This window comes from Rhamphochromis longiceps, linkage group LG2 (assembly GCF_057381845.1).
Source record: "Rhamphochromis longiceps isolate RC_006_pf linkage group LG2, R_longiceps_female_GT1.1, whole genome shotgun sequence".
NCBI classification, from domain to species: Eukaryota; Metazoa; Chordata; class Actinopteri; order Cichliformes; family Cichlidae; genus Rhamphochromis; species Rhamphochromis longiceps.
The window spans coordinates 24,359,780-24,376,350 of NC_140558.1; the positions used below are offsets into that span (position 1 = coordinate 24,359,780).

Sequence of the window (16,571 nt, forward strand, 5' to 3'; positions counted from 1 at the left end):
TTTGGACAAAACTTCTTCTTGTTGCAGTAAGATAGTTCTCTCCATTCTGGCCATTTGGAAGAATGCAGATTTAAGGCACATCTTTTTTTATACAGTCTATAAATTAAACCTGTCTAAAGTTTCACTAGACGTGAAATCTCATAATTACATAGGCTTTGTGCACGTTCATTGATCCAAACGTGACGTACAGTCCTGCCAAGATGTTGTTTTAATCAACACCCGACTGTGTGTCTTTTTTAAACAGGGGCTCATCCAGCTTTAATCTCAAGCATTTGTCTGAGGCGTTTTCTGGCCAGGGATGCTCTCAGAAGATTTTACTGATACCAGTGCCGACATCAGTTTTGTTTATAGGCCTACACATGTTCAGCATTAATCCAAAAATGTGTTACTTATTTGATGGTTTACACAAAACAGAAAGACAGCAGAAAGGAGGCTTACAATCCAGGAAATAATTATTTGATCTCTGGCTGAATTTTTAAGTCTGCTCACGTACAAGGAAATGAATAGTTTTTAAATTTTATGCTTGTTGCAATTTAATGGAAAGAGACAGGTTATCGACCAAAGACAGAAAGAAGTATTTCATCCCCTAAAATGCAGTCAGAACAAGCTCCCACAGATTGGCTCAATCAACCTACCAGTCGATCAGTTACAGATTCGCTTGATCTCAACTCGTATGTATAAAGCACACCCGTCCACATGATCAGTTTCTTCCATTCCAACCTCTCCATCACCACGGGCAACACCAGAGAGCTGCCAAAGGACGTCAGGGACAAGGCTGTAGACCTGCACAAGGATGGACTGGACTAAAAGACCATCAGTGCGCTATAATGGATTGAAATCTTGCGATGCAAAGTCACCCTGCTCAAGAAGGCACATATACAGGCCCGTTTTAAGTTTGCCAGTGAACATATAAATGATTCAGTGAAGGGTTGGCAGAAATCAAAAATGTGAGAATGTGTGTGACCCAAAGAACACCATCCCAACACTCCAGCACACCTGTTTGAACCTGTTTTTCTGCTAGGGGTACAGGACAGCTTGACTAACATTAAGCCCCATTAAGAGGCCAATGGATGGAGCAATGAACCATAAAACCAACAGCCAGAACATTGAAGATGGGTCATGGATGGGTCTTCCAGCCTGATACTGACCCAAAACATACCGCCATGTCATGGAGTGGCTGAGCCCGTCTCCAGAGCTCAGTCTGACAGAAAATCTATGGAGGAACGTGAAGCTTTGAGTTGCTGAGCAGCAGCCAAGAAATCTAAAGGATTTAGAGAGTTTCTGTAAAGAGGAGTGGACCAAAGTCCGTCCTGAGACATGTGCAAACCTGCTGAACAACTACATGAAACGCCTCACCACTGTGCTCGCCAGCAAGGGTTTCTAAAGCCAAGTATTAAGTCATGTTTATTAAATGAAATGAAACTACCTTCAAATTAGAGACTGTTCACATCTTTGTGAGTAAACTCACAAATTCAGCGGGAGATCACATAATTACTTCCCCACTGCACATGTGACTCGTGTGCAGAAGCAAACAAAAACTGAACCGTGTTTCGAACTGTTGGAAAAAACATTGAATTAATATGATTTAATGGGTTGGAATCTAATTCTTGATTAACATCTTATTAGTTGCTAAAAGTCTGTGCTGGTGCTTTGTAAAATGAAATGTATGTGTTCACTCATACCTGCAGACACTCATTTCTACAACACTGTAGCACAGCATGTTTGAGAGTGTCCCTTTGTCTTTGCAGGACCTCTGTCACTGCAGCCTGGAACATGGAACAGTAAGTTAGACCTGCACACAAACACACGTTTCCTTTTCATGAACCATAAGTAATACTTGACTCAATTTAACCTAATTTGATCATAAATCTTTACTTTAAATTTCTAATGATTGTAAGATGGAGACTTACTTTTTGTCCTTAACAATAAGGAAAGAATCCCCACAGTGTGACTCTGTATACAGACTTATGTCCTCACAACCCGAGGAAGCATCCAAACACAGATTTATTCATTTCATTATTGGCGATTAGAGTCCAGAAGGTGCAGAAGAAGACAAGCACCATGTCTCTGACCATCTCCTCCTCCTCTGCTGCTGCATCCTCCACTCGTGAGCTCTCCTCCTGCTCCTCCACCATCTCCTCCTCCTCCTCCTCCTCCACTCTCCTCGGTCAGAGACACTCCAGCCTGGTGCAGCCGCTGTGTGTCAGCCCTCAGAGGGTAATTACAGCCATTTAAAATGAGTCATTTCACCTCATTCGATAAAACACACGAGTATGTTTCATTAAGGGGATAAACTGGTTAAATAGCTAAATGTCATTTTAATGTCCTGTAATGTTGAAAGCAACCTTTTTGTAAATAAAGAAATGGACATGGCAAATGATTTTCAAACAAATTAGGTGATTTATATTATTCCATTTCCCCAGACTCAGAGTCCCATCTACAACCAGCAGCATTCAAGCAGCGCAGTGGCTCCCACATTTGTTAAGGTGAAATAAATGTGCACTCTTGTATTTGTTCATGAAAGTGCACAAAGAAAATCAGAAACCATACTCATATGAACCTGTTGTCATACCTTCTCTTGATCATGGTCATCATTGCTCCCTCTGCCAGTGTCTCCACGACGTGTCTACGGTGAAGGGTCAGCTGGTGGTCCTGGAGTGCAGACTGAGGGGGACTCCGCCCCTGCAGGTTATGTGGTACAGAGAGGATGAGCAAATACTGGACTCCGATGATTTTAGGATACTCCGCAAGAGTGAGTGTTTTCATACTTGCTCTGATTTTCCTAAATCTTGGTTCTAACATGTGCCCTCCATACCATTATAAGAGACAGTAATTAAAACTAGACAGCGGAAGGGGGTGATGGAATACACACCCTTCTGCACCTTAGGGTCAGACACACAGGGCAAACAGGATTTAAGCTCTGAAAAAAATGTTTTCCTAGAGAAAACTATAATTTGTATCGCAAAGATTTCTTCACCGTGACTGAAAGCCACTTCCAGTCTACAAAATATTAAATTTTCATATCTGTAGAGTTTATTATATTGATGTGGTGACAGTGTAAAGAATTTCAGTGAGCTGAAATTTGGGAGCCGATTTAAATGGACCTCTATGGGGAACAAACAGGGAGGAGGCTGCACTTTGATGGCATTTGCGAGGAACCGTTACTCCTATGTCACTGAGGATGACACTGAATGAAAGAGGGCAAGGATAGTTACGTGTATATATATATATATATATATATATATATATATATATATATATATATATATATATATTAGGGGTGCAACAATACACAAAATTCACGGTTCGGTTCGATATTTTTTCGATACAAAAAAAAATGTTCATGCCTTTTTAATTTGTCATATATTACATTTTCACGGCACATTCCGCACCACATCTCTGTGCGTTCATCATTTGTTTGAAGCCAGCTCACCTCCTGCAACCACTTTTCCGAGAATACGTGCTTCTTTTGTGGTTTGGACTCCTTCTGATATTTGTTTGGAGGTGGAGGAAGACCAAAGTAATTGCTTAAAGGAGCTTCTTCGACAGAGTTCTAAACAAATATCTGTCCTCCTCCTGAAAATCTTATGTACGCAAACACGCGTTGCAACTTCATATCTTGTGCGTGTTTTTTATTTTGACAGCGAAAGCGCACCTGCGGACCACTTATGTGCAGCCCTGGTTATTTAGCTCGTCATATTGCAGCCACAGAAATTCTTTTGTCCATGAAACCATAAAGCTGCACTTTCTTTTTGCCTTATAGTCTCATTTGTCATAACTTCTCCGTTTTGTGGTAAGCTTTTCTTTGGCTGTCACTTCTTCACCCTGACCTGTCTTATTTGGCTCAGCAGAACTAAAATATATATTCTGCTGCTTTTACACACGGACTCACATAAGCTCAGCGATTCTCTGCGCGATCAACCTCTCACATGTTTAAGCTGCGGGAGATTTCACTTGTCATGTTTGCATAGTAAGCTAACGATTAATAAGACGATGTCAGAGGAATTGGTGCGCAAATTATCATCACTCACAGATCAGTGCTGTCGCTCTCTATACACAGTTCGCACGATTGCAAAGTGAAAGCAACAAACAAGCGCAAATTCAAACGCGACTTCAATATGTCACATATTGACAGTGGCTCACCGATGCCAATGACATAATTACCCAGCTACATTTCCGAAAGAATGCAAAAGCATTGACATATATTTGTCCTTCCTACGATAGCCCGATGGGCAGGGCAGAGATAGATTTTGGTAGCCCGACTGGAAAACTCGCTAGCCCCAGGACGTCGGGCTAGCGATATTGCGAGCCCTGTATCTGATTGAGGAATCACTCATCTTTGGAAAAGAGAGTTTATTACAGAGAAATGGCTCTTTCCAAAATAAAAGCTATACTATACGCTTCTTCTGGGCTATATTCTCAGCAGCATATTAAACATATCAGGTCCCCATAAGGAGAATCATGTGCTAACAGCTGTCTAAATGACCTGGGTAAAGTTTGTAGCATGCGTGTTTGTTGTTTTTGTCTGCTTCCACTTGTCTTTGCACTAGGATGATGTCGGTGTAAATGTGCAGTCATATTCGTTGTGTTCCCACTAGTGCTGTCAGCGTTAATCTCGTTGAAATGACGTTAACGCCACAACACGGCAAATCTCCGTTAACGAGCTACCGTGGATTGTCCCGTGCATGGGGCTGGATGGCCAACTGCGCTAACACACTAGCTCCCACCCATGTAATTGAGCATTGCATGGCACATCCAACATACTGTTTTACTTTAGTCCATGACGCGCTTACCTTCAGGGTCATACGTCACATGAAAACCAAAATAATTCCAAACGCCAGATCTGAATGAGGGTGGGGGAGGTTCAATTTGAGGTTCAATATGTATATGTATGTATGTATGTATATATGTATATGAGGAAGAGGGAAAGGAAGTTACAAAACAAAGACAAAACCAGTGTGTCAGTGTAGTTAAAAGGGAGTTTTTCCTTCCCACTGTTGCCAAAGTGCTTGCTCATAGGGGGTCATATGATTGTTGGGTTTTTCTCTGTATCTATGAAGCGCCTTGAGGCGACTTATGTTGTGATTTGGCGCTATATAAATAAAATTGAATTGAATTGAATTGAATAGTTATTGGCATCGGTGAGCCACTGTCAATATGTGACATATTGAAATCGCGTTTGAATTTGCGCTTGTTTTTTGCTTTCACTTTGCAATCACGTGAACTGTGTATAGAGAGCGACAGTACTGATTGGTGAGTGATGATAATTTGCGCACCAATTCCTCTGACATCGTCTTATCAATCGTTAGCTTACTATGCAAACATGACAAGTGAAATCTCCCGCAGCAAGCTTGCACAGAGAATCGCTGAGCATTATGTGAGTGCGTGTGTAAAAGCAGCAGGATATATATTTTAGTTCTGCTGAGCCAAATAAGACAGGTCGGGGTGAAGAAGTGACAGCCAAAGAAAACTGTCACAAAACGGAAAAGTTATGACAAATCAGACTATAAGGCAAAAAGAAAGTGCAGCTTTATGGTTTCACACAGCAAAATCTCCAGTGTTAAATTAACACTAGAGAGGGTCTATATGGGTCCACACCTCTGAGTGTTAAATACAACACTGTTGAGTGTTAAATTAACACTTTTGACAGTGTTATATGTTTAAAAGTAACCTAGTCAGTTTTGAAGATTAACAAAGACTAACACTGAGCAGTGCTGATTTTCTAACACTGGAATATTTCTAACATTTTGAGTTATTTGAGTCCCACTGAAAACACTACGTCCAGATGAACAGATTCAACCTTTTGGAATATAGAATGCAAATGATGGTTGATAAATAGCTGGGTATGGAATATGACCACTGGCTAATTAAGGCCAATTCATAGCCAGTCGCCTCAAGGGACTTTATATTGCATGGCAAAGACCCTACACTGTAAAAGAAAACCCCAACAATCTAACGATCCCCTATGAGCAAGCACTTGGCGACAGTGGGAAGGAAAAACTCCCTTTTAACAGGAAGAAACCTTCAGAAGAACCAGGCTCAAAAAGGGGCAGTCATCTTCCGCGACCGGTTGGGGCATAGACAGCATTGTTTGTTGGAAACATGAAGCCAATACAGAAGAACCCTAAATGTACATTCGGTCTGAAGTCTACCAGATGGCAACAGCTAGCCTAATTGAAACCTATAGAAATCTATAGGAAAACAGCTTTCTTTCTTTCTTTCTTTCTTTCTTTCTTTCTTTCTTTCTTTCTTTCTTTCTTTCTTTCTTTCTTTCTTTCTTTCTTTCTTTCTTTCTTTCTTTCTTTCTTTCTTTCTTTCTTTCTTTCTTTCTTTCTTTCTTTCTTCCCACCTTAGCTGGTTTTTGCAATCAAGATGGCAACGGTAATAATGCTCATCTTGATGCTACAAAATGGGACTTCAGAGACCAATGGATGATGTTACTGTAGCTATATCAATGTTTTATACAGTCTATATTCTATACTGTCTATGGGGGTTGAGGGGACAGAGTTGCAGTGGTGTATACAAATGGGAAGTCGAAAGATGTGAGTGGAGAAGAAATGCTCAGTTCCCAAGCAGCCTGAGCCTTACTGTGAACTGCCTTTCAGTAATAGGCATAGTTGTAGTGAGAAAGAGCAAAATGCAAGGCAGCACCTCGGAGCAATGTTATCCATCGCCCCTGATCCTCTTCCTCCACGGCCCTGTCTGTCTGTGAGATGAACTTTTGTGGGGATGTCCGTGACTGTTCATGAAATGCTGGGCTTCTCCATCTTCTGGGGCGGGCCTACGGTGGAGCTCTGAAGATGAGGTGCTGCTGAAGATCATGAGTCCTCCTGATCCTGAATGAATTTCAGTCCAAAGTCTTGTAACTCGTATAAAGTTTAAATGAAGTACGGCCAAGCGATAGGGTCCCACAGTGACCTGGGTTGGTGCCTTTTTTTTCGGGTGCTTTCCCATTCAAATGAATGGGGAAAAATTCTGAAGTTTTTTGGGAATTTTGCAGAAACCATGTGACAAATCGGTACCCAAAGTCATAGCTCACCATTCCCAATCGAGCCGCACAAAATGATATAACATGTTGGGGTTGTCTCAAAGCTGCGGGGTGAGTTTCGCAGCAAGATTTCACATGATCAGATGTTTCGCAGCAGAAGAAATTTCAGACTGGGGCTGGGAAGAATAAATCCGACAAATAATAAGAAGTGTGCTACTGCATAGGCGACCTTAATAATCATTAAAAAAAAAAAAAAAGACTGAAACTAGTAGAAACAAAATTAAACATTTTCAAACAATAAAAACTAAACTGACGTAGGAAAAGCTACTCTGGAAACTAACTGCAACTAAACTGGATACAAAAAAATCAAAATCAAAGCTAATTAGAAAATACTAAACTATAATAGCTGGTTTGGATGAAGGATTAAGCAGAAATACACTCCTCGATCTCACCTCTGAAGAGTGTGTAAAGATCCACACCCTGCACTCAAACATCTTTTTATCCCACGGTTAAGAGCTCACACGGGTCAGATTAGAGGCGCTTAGATGTTTTCTATCCAGAAACAGAATTCAATATATACAACTCTGAAAATATTATTACCGTGTAAATTCTCCAGAAATGATCTCATCTCTTTGCTTATTCTTCCAGAGGCCAGTTCTGCATCAGTGCCGGGTGAGTACCTGATGTTAATTACATTCAAACTCAAAGAGAAGCCATTTCCCCAAAGTGTCAAACCTACTCGACATTGTAAGATACAAAAAACAAAAAAACAAAGTCTCTGAAATTACTAAAAGTGATGTTTCTGTGTTGTTATTTAAATTTTCTTTGTTTTGTTTTGTTTTTGAGAGAATCCATGTTCCCCTCTGCAGGTGAATAACTTTCCAAAGCCTGTAAGATCAGAGAAGAAACATGTGCCCTGGATGGTTTATGGTATCGAGCTTATAGAGGATGGAGCATGGATCACATGACCAGAGTCACTGAACTATTAATTTGAGCCTCATGTCTGAATCATCAGTTTTTAAGTCTCTTTAATGGTAAAGTCAGGGCTTCCTGTACTGATCGAAGTGAGGTAGTTAAACCAAAGAGGCGTCTTGCGATCGCAGTAGCTCTCTGTGATGAGAGGGGAAAGTTCTTTCCACTAAAAGAAAGTGAAACACTGACAATTTTACATGTTGTTATACAACAGTGCTACTGGTCTAAGACCGTAAAAGGCCTCCATCTTTAATTGATATGGTCCGTTTGATTTGATAATAGGGGTGTGTTTCTATAACAACCAGGAGCAGTGCGTCTTTGATCATGTGTGAAACTGCAGCCCTGGCGTCTTGATTACCAATGCTGTGTTAACCCCTGCAGAGGAGCTGTGTACGCTGGTGATCACTGAGGCCTTTCCCGAAGACTCTGGCCTGTTTAAGTGTGTGGTCCACAACGCTTTCGGCACTGTCTCCTGCTCAGCCATGCTGGAAGTTTATGACGGTGGGAAGTCCAGTTGTACATACCACAATGTTTTCCAGTTAAAAGTTCACATAGTGACTCTGTTACTTTACACCCCACACGCAGACCTGGACGAGCAGTTGGAGGCCGAGGCCATTCATCAGGAAGCTGTTTCTATCAGGCAAGATAAAGAGGCCATGTCCCAACAAGAGACTTTGTCCTGCAGAGCAAGCAGCAGAGACTTTCCTCCAGGGCTGTCAGACAGTATCAACCTCCCTCCTCCTGAGTGGCCTGACAGCGCTGTAGAAGATGACATCCCTGTTGCAGAGTGAGTGCATGATGGTCTCATGAACATCCAACAGTATCTACAGTGCAGTGCAGTGCTTTTGCATGTTTATCACACTTACATGTTTCAGATCATCAAAGAATTTTAAATATTAGGCAAGGATGACCTGAGTAAATACAAAATGCACTTACTTTTTCTGTGTGAACAAATAATTGCCTCCTGAAGCTAATAACAGCTTGTGCCACCACTGACAGTAAAAACTGCAACCAAGCTTTTGTGATAACTCACAATGAGTCTCACCGAGGATACATTTTGGCCCACTCTTCTATGCAGAGTTGTTTTCATTTGGCTTCATGGGAGGGTGTTTGATGATGAATGGACTATTTAAGCTCATCTTGAAGTTCAAGGTACAAACTGACATCCTGAAGGATTACAGCAAGTCTCAAAAGCAGCAGAGCAGCCCCAGACCATCTCACCATGTTTGACTGTTGGATCATCATTTTATGAAACGCTGTGTTAGATTTATTCCAGATGTAACAGAACTCACACTGTTGCAAAATGTCATTCTACTGCTGCAGTCCCAAAATCTTAGAAATGGCCTTTTAACCATTTCCAGGCAAATATTCAAAAACCTAAGAAATCAGGAAGTGGGGAAAAACACTTTTCACAGCACAGTACAAATATTACATAACTCTGATGTCACTGTTTATGCACACTGATATGTATTTGTGGTTTTATGGCACTATTCAATGTGTATGACTCTACATCCCTGTTTTGTATAAAAAATACCCTTTTTTATTTACGAACTTTAGTTTGTTTTATACTGTATGGTATTGGATATTTCCTTTACGCATTTGTAGTTCTACTTTTATCCAGATGAGGTCGCTGTTATATTATTGCATTATCTCTCTCACCTGACACCGTACAGTCGATACTCCATACTTCTAAGAACGAGCCAGAAGTATGTTTGATAATTGATCAGAAAACAATTTCTACTTTCGGGGGAAACATATTTAAATTTACGCAGTAAATAGAAATAACATGTGTGTACTACGTGTAACGATGCTGAGCTTTCGGAAAAACTAAACCAATCTGCCAGACGTGCGCGGTCACGTCACTCCGCGTGCTGCTCGTGAGCGCGCGGTGTCACCTGTTGCAGTCTTGCCTCGCGCTTCTTCTCCTCAGTGGAGTTTCGGGGGTCGCGCTCTTCCCGCTTCAGTGAGTCCTCTCTCAGGTTTAAGGACAGTGGTGTGGAAACGTTTACCGAGGTAAGAAAGCCCCCGCATGTGTCTGCACCGGTAGCGGCAATACGCATGTTTTTACTACCTGCTGTTAACTTTGGCTGTTTGGACTCCAGCTCGTTTAACTCCGTACTATCGCCGCTTTTTAATCTTCCAACAGGATAATTTTCCTTCCTTGTTTATATCGTGGAAACCTGATATGCTATGTCCTCCTTAAAAGGTCAAACTATGTTTAGAGCGCTTGGAAAGTGAACTTTGGTCTATTTAGGGGGTCGGTGTCATTTGGTTGGTGCTGTTTGACCCAGGCTGTGGGGTAGACGTCATAACTGAAATTAAGCCAATTAAGACATTTACGACGCCGTCAGGTGCGAAACGGTCATTCATCGCTTTTCTGGAGTAGCTTTCAGGCTGTCCTTTCTGTGTATACCATAAATATGTGGCTTTATTTAGCTGTTTAGCTGTGTTTGGTGAGCACAGTCCCCGCTCGGGCCAAGTGGTACCTCAGAATGGGCTATGAGCTCATCAGTACAGTGGCAACTCTACCTTCAAGCCACCGGCGGTCAAACAAAATGCTGTGATTGTCCTCATTCTTCGGTTCACATTCAGCTAGAGCGAGTGTTTGGCGGTGTGAAGTATGTTTGGCTGTCCAGCCTATATGAGCGTTCAGAGCTATGATCTCATCTGTAATGTGAAGAGCAGACATGGCGTTGGTGTCCTTCAGAAACCCCCCCTCTCCCCGGTCTTCCTCTGTGTTACACACAACAACAGTTGTTCAGAAACTGTTGGCAGCAGTCTGGCAATTAAGGTCAAGTTGAGGTTCTTTGGCCGCCATCAAGTTTATCTGATTATCGATTAAATTATTTGATCAGGAAGAGGAAATTATCTGAGGCTGGCAAGGCATCTGTTGGTTTTTCCTACAGTAAAAATAACAGCCCAGATAAATGATGGTGCAGTGTACCTATTATGGCCGGTGTTCTGAGAAACCATCCTACTCTGACAAAACGTCCTACCCGTATTATAATTTGACGGTGACTTGCGACTAAACCTAACCATAACCTTAACCCTAAACATAACCTTAAGAAGTATTCTGGATGGGTGAGAGAAAAAGAAGTTAATTCGGCGTTGGTGTTGTGCGCCTGCGCCGCGTCTGCTCAGAAACATTGGGTAGGATGTTTTTTTTTTTATTTTTTTGTTTTTTTTTTTAGGTAGGATTGATTCCCAGAACACCTGTTAAAGAGCACTTTAAAATCTGAAAATGAATGGGTTCGTTTTCTTTGAGGCACTTTGTGTGACCCAGCTGGCACATATAGGAGTGACTTTGTTTTCCATTTTCTTCCTTTTTTCTTTTATTAAGTACCCACAACCACTCACCCCCACCCCAAGTTCCATGGCTGTTACCAAGATATAAAGGGAAATGATAGAATCAAAGAATAGATTCATATTATATCGTTACTGTGTTGCAGTCAGTGAACTTCCATGGAAGTCTTTTTGTGTGTGCGCGTGCGCGTTAAACGGGTTGGGTCACCAGTAAAGTGTCTGCACCTGCCAGCCGATGTCCGAATACCAAGATTAATATAGCTTTGCCCACTTAATCACACAAACACACACACTTTCACAGGATTAGATCACAGACGCACACGGGCACATATATCATGTATTCAGACAGTAGCATTTAAAACACACACAAAAAAAATCCCACACATGGATCAACACATTGAATGCACTGTCATTAATTAACTGAGCCTCTGGCAGGTTAATATCCACTTACACAAAGCAGGAGCGTTTAACCAGTAGGCCTGAGCAGGGTCTGTTTTTTCAGGCCTTCCTCATATTTCACCAGGCTTGTAGGTATATGACACTATTTGTGTGGATATGAGGAATTAACCAATCAGATCTGAGAAAAATTAATCAGAATCAGCTGATTTCTTTGTACAGTGACTTTAGGATATTTAACAAAACCATGCAATGCAGTACATGGGCGTTTGCTGAAAGGCATTAGCTTTTTAAAAAAATTGTGTTGTTTTTTTCCCCCAGAAAATTTCAGCTGTGTACAAAAGTGTATAGGGGGACAGTCGGTGCTGAAAAACACATATAATCTCTGTTAAAAGCTGCAAAGAAATCATCTTTATGCCCGAGTCCCTACTTCCGGCGCCACTCCGAGCTGGCAGCCAGTATCAGCAGCTCCAACCTGACAGTCCTTTTTTCTCTTTAATATATGTTCCTCTGTTGTTTTGTGTTTATTGTTTTTGTTTTTCTATTGTGGACTGCTGTCCCCCACAATGGAGCTCAGAATTCTATGGACAATGGTGTTCTTTATTACATTTTTTACGGCGTCTTTGTCCGGAGAGCGCGTGGAGGTCCGACCTCCCATTGTTTACAGCAGGGATCAGCTGTTAGCCCTCGGAGCCTCCGCTGCCCTGCCTACCGCCAAGCAAGCTAACATCCCCCGTGAGGTGAGGAGGAAGAGACGCGGTACTCGAGCCGGGATCGGGCGTCGCAGTAAAGTTAGGAGGTACCGGCCAGCGATTCCATCTATTATTATGGGGAATGTGAGATCTCTCCCCAATAAAGTAGACGAACTGGCAGCCCTTACTCGACATCAGAGGAGCTACAGGGAGTGCAGCCTGATGTGCTTCACAGAGTCGTGGCTAACTGCGCTAACTCCGGACTCACACGTAAACATGGATGGTTTTCATCTGATCCGGGCCGACAGAACAACGGAGAGTGGTAAGAAGAGAGGAGGGGGTCTGGCTGTGTATGTGAACCATAGATGGTGTAACTCTGGGCATTTATCTATCAAAGAGACGCTATGCTGTAAGGACATTGAGCTGCTAGCGGTTAGCATGAGACCGTACTATCTACCACGAGAGTTTACACACGTGATTATGATAGCTGTGTATGTCCCGCCCTCTGCTAACGCTGCAGCTGCCTGTGAGGTCCTGCACACTGTAACCAGCAGACTCCAAACACAGCAAACTCAGGCCCTTTTCCTGATCTCTGGGGACTTTAATCACATCTCCCTGTCCATCTCCAGTCTATGTATAAACCTCTAGTACACAGAGAACCAGTAGTGAAACGCACCGTAAGGAAATGGTCAGCAGAGACTGAAGAGGCTCTGAGGGACTGTTTCCGTTCTACTGTGTGGGACAACCTCTGCAGCCCCCTGGAGGATGACGTTAACAGCATCAAAGACTGCATTACGGATTACATGAACTTCTGTGTGGACAACACCGTACCCATCTAAAAGGTACGGTGTTTTTCTAACAACACGCCATGGATAAATCCTGAAATTAAGGCTCTCCTCAAGGAGAAGAAGAGAGTCTTTAGATCTGGAGACAAACAGGAGCTGAGAGTTGTTCAGAAGAAGCTGAAATGGAAGATAAGGCAAGGAAAGGAAAACTACAGGAGGAAGATGGAAGAGCAGCTGCAACAGGACAACATCAGAGGGGTTTGGAACAGCCTGAAGACAATCTCAGGACAAAAACCAACCCCACAGGCTGCAGGAGACTTGGGGTGGGTGAATGACCTAAATAAATATTTTAATAGGTTTGATCAAACACCCACCCCTCCCACAGCATCGTCCCCCCTGCTGCAATCTGCCTGTCCTTCATCTCAGGACTTCACACCTCTCAGCTTCACACCTCCCAGCTCCCAGTCATTACACCCACCCCCGGCTTCTGTGGACTCCAACATACACACCCCTCCCCCAAAATCCACTCTTTCTATCTCAGCACTTCAAGTGAGGAATGAGCTTCGCAAGATCAAGGTACGGAAGGCTGCAGGTCCAGATGGCGTCAGCTCCAGGCTCCTGAGATGCTGCGCAGATGAACTGTGTGGCATCCTAGGATATCTGTTCAACCTGAGCCTGTCACTGGGGAAAGTACCACAGCTGTGGAAGACATCCTGCGTGGTACTGGTACCAAAGACCTCCCATCCCAAGGACCTCAGCAGCTACAGGCCGGTAGCCCTGACATCGCATCTGATGAAGACCCTTGAGAGGTTGGTTCTAAACCATCTGCGCCCCCTGGTGAGGTCTTCATTGGATCCGCTGCAGTTTGCTTACCAGACTGGCATTGGGGTGGAGGACGCCATCATCTACCTCCTGCACCAAGCTCTGACTCACCTGGAGAAGCCTGGAAGCACTGTGAGGATCATGTTCTTTGATTTTTCCAGTGCTTTTAACACCATCCAGCCACGACTTCTGAGAGACAAGCTGGAGCTATCGGGAGTGGACCAACACATGTCCCAGTGGATACTGGACTACCTCACAGAACGTCCACAGTATGTGAGGTCACAGGGCTGTGTCTCTGACACGCTGGTCTGCAGTACGGGGGCCCCACAGGGACTGTGCTGGCACCGTTCCTCTTCACCCTCTACACTGCAGACTTCTCCATCAACTCCCCACGCTGCCACCTACAGAAGTTCTCTGACGACTCTGTCATAGTCGGCCTCATCACAGGTACAGACTCAGAGTACAGACAGTGGACTCTGGACTTTGTTGACTGGTGTCAGCAGAACCACCTGCTGATCAACGCCGGGAAAACCAAGGAGTTGGTGGTGGACTTCCGGAGACGCAGACCCACCACACTGACACCGGTGAACATCCAGGGAGTGGACATTGAGATAGTGGACTCTTATAGGTGGGTGTTCACCTGAATAATAAACTGGACTGGAGCCACAACACTGATGCTCTTTACAGGAAGGGTCAGAGCAGACTCTCCCTGCTGAGGCGGCTGAGGTCATTTGGAGTCCAGGGAGCGCTTTTAAAGACCTTCTATGACTCTGTGGTGGCATCTGTCATTTTTTACAGTGTTGTATGTTGGAGCAGCGGTTTATCGGCAGCTGAGAGGAAGAGGTTGGATAAACTCATCAGGAAGGCCAGCTCTGTTCTGGGATGCACTCTGGACCCAGTGCAGGTGGTGGGAGACAGAAGGACCCTGGCCAAAATAACATCTCTGATGGACAGTCTCCCACCCCATGCATGTAAATGTTGCTGAACTGCAGAGCTCCTTCAGTGACAGACTGCTGCATCCTAGATGCATGAAGGAGCGTTTCCACAGGTCCTTCCTCCCTGCAGCTGTCAGACTGTACAATCAGAACTGCTCCCAACAAACATAGATGTTTACATCTGCGCTGTAACTGCAATAAGTTAATCAACCGATTCACACTACAACCTGCTTTGCCTATCTGTAGCTATTTTTATTTAAATGGCCTGCATTTGTATAGCGCTTTTCTAGTCCCTAAGGACCCCAAAGCGCTTCAAACTACATTCAGTCATCCACCCATTCACACACACATTCACACACTGGAGTTGGTAAGCTACATTGTAGCCACAGCTGCCCTGGGGCGCACTCACAGAGGCGAGGCTGCCGGACACTGGCGCCACCGGGCCCTCTGACCACCACCAGTAGGCAAACATGGGATTAGTATCTTGCCCAAGGATATTTGGCATGCAGCCAGGAGGCAGCTTAGGATCGAACCACCGACCTTCTGATTAGTGGCTGACCTGCTCTGCCACCTGAGCTACAGCCACCCCATATTATTTAATTTAATAACTGTACAATACTCTCTGTATATAGTAACCACTGTCCTTGATGTAAATATGTAAAAATTGTGTATGTTTCTGTTCCATGTCCTGTGCACTGTTTGTTTGTATATCTGTCTTTTTGGCTGCTGTTACAACCAAATTCCCCCTTGTGGGACAATTAAAGGATTATTCTATTCTATTCTATAATTTAAAGACTGGATCATGACTTTGTTCAACAGAGTTCTGACTATTTCAGTTCTTCTGAGCTCGATGGAATACTCATGAATGTACCGGTAGTTCACAATGTTTATTATGAAGTTTATTATAGAAGTTGTTTGTTTTTTGCAGCAGTAAGCTACACTGTTGCACATTTAAGGCCTGACAGCTCCTAACACTGCTTTTTTTTTTTTTTTTTTTTTTTTTTTTTTTTACATGACCGGATTTCATATGCATGTTACATGGGCGATAGACACACTAAAGCTTTTACAGCAGTCTATACTTAAAATTCTGTTTAACTGTATGTGTATTAAACTGAGAAAGGTTAAACAGAGCGAGGGAAACAAACCGATAAGTGTACTGAGCAGAGATGTTGGCAAACTGGCAATTTAAAGTGTTACACTCTTCAGACAGAAGTTTTCAGGCAGCCAGTGTGCGCTATTTACTGATCTGCTGGTGTTTGCATTTATAACTGCCAATAAATGGAAATGGGAAGAAATGGGAGAAGCGACCTTCAACTGTGTTATGAGTTTGTTCATTAGAAGGCACTTTGTAAGAGTTGGTGATGAGACAAACAACCAGCTGATCTGAGCAGAGTAACTACACATAACAAATGTCTGATTGGTCTGTATCAGATTTTTAAATCCCCAAATATCAGTACTTGTCTTAAAAATCCTGGATCAGTCGGACTCTACTTTCAAGAAGCAGAAAGTCCACACAGATGCATCCATGTCTGTTAAAACATGCCAAATATTCCCAAACTGTAGTTAATTTGGTTCTTACTTATAGATTAAAACTCATGCTGTCAGAATTTTGAAACCCCCTCAGATAAAGTACTGTCCAAAGCTATAAACCAACCGCTTGGGTAGAAGGAACATCACT

At 43.1% G+C, this 16,571-nt stretch overlaps 1 protein-coding gene across 1 annotated transcript in view; it reads left to right on the forward strand.

The window, feature by feature from the left end:
* myot (myotilin) overlaps positions 1-16,571 on the forward strand; it is a 33,087-nt gene that overhangs the window by 4,684 nt on the left and 11,832 nt on the right. The window contains exons 2-8 of the mRNA XM_085419434.1: positions 1,749-1,781; positions 2,031-2,217; positions 2,424-2,486; positions 2,611-2,752; positions 7,637-7,660; positions 8,342-8,461; positions 8,546-8,747. Of these exons, the coding sequence (XP_085275560.1) occupies positions 1,774-1,781; positions 2,031-2,217; positions 2,424-2,486; positions 2,611-2,752; positions 7,637-7,660; positions 8,342-8,461; positions 8,546-8,747 (746 nt within the window). The 5' untranslated portion in view covers positions 1,749-1,773. The remainder of the gene's footprint in view (positions 1-1,748; positions 1,782-2,030; positions 2,218-2,423; positions 2,487-2,610; positions 2,753-7,636; positions 7,661-8,341; positions 8,462-8,545; positions 8,748-16,571) is intronic.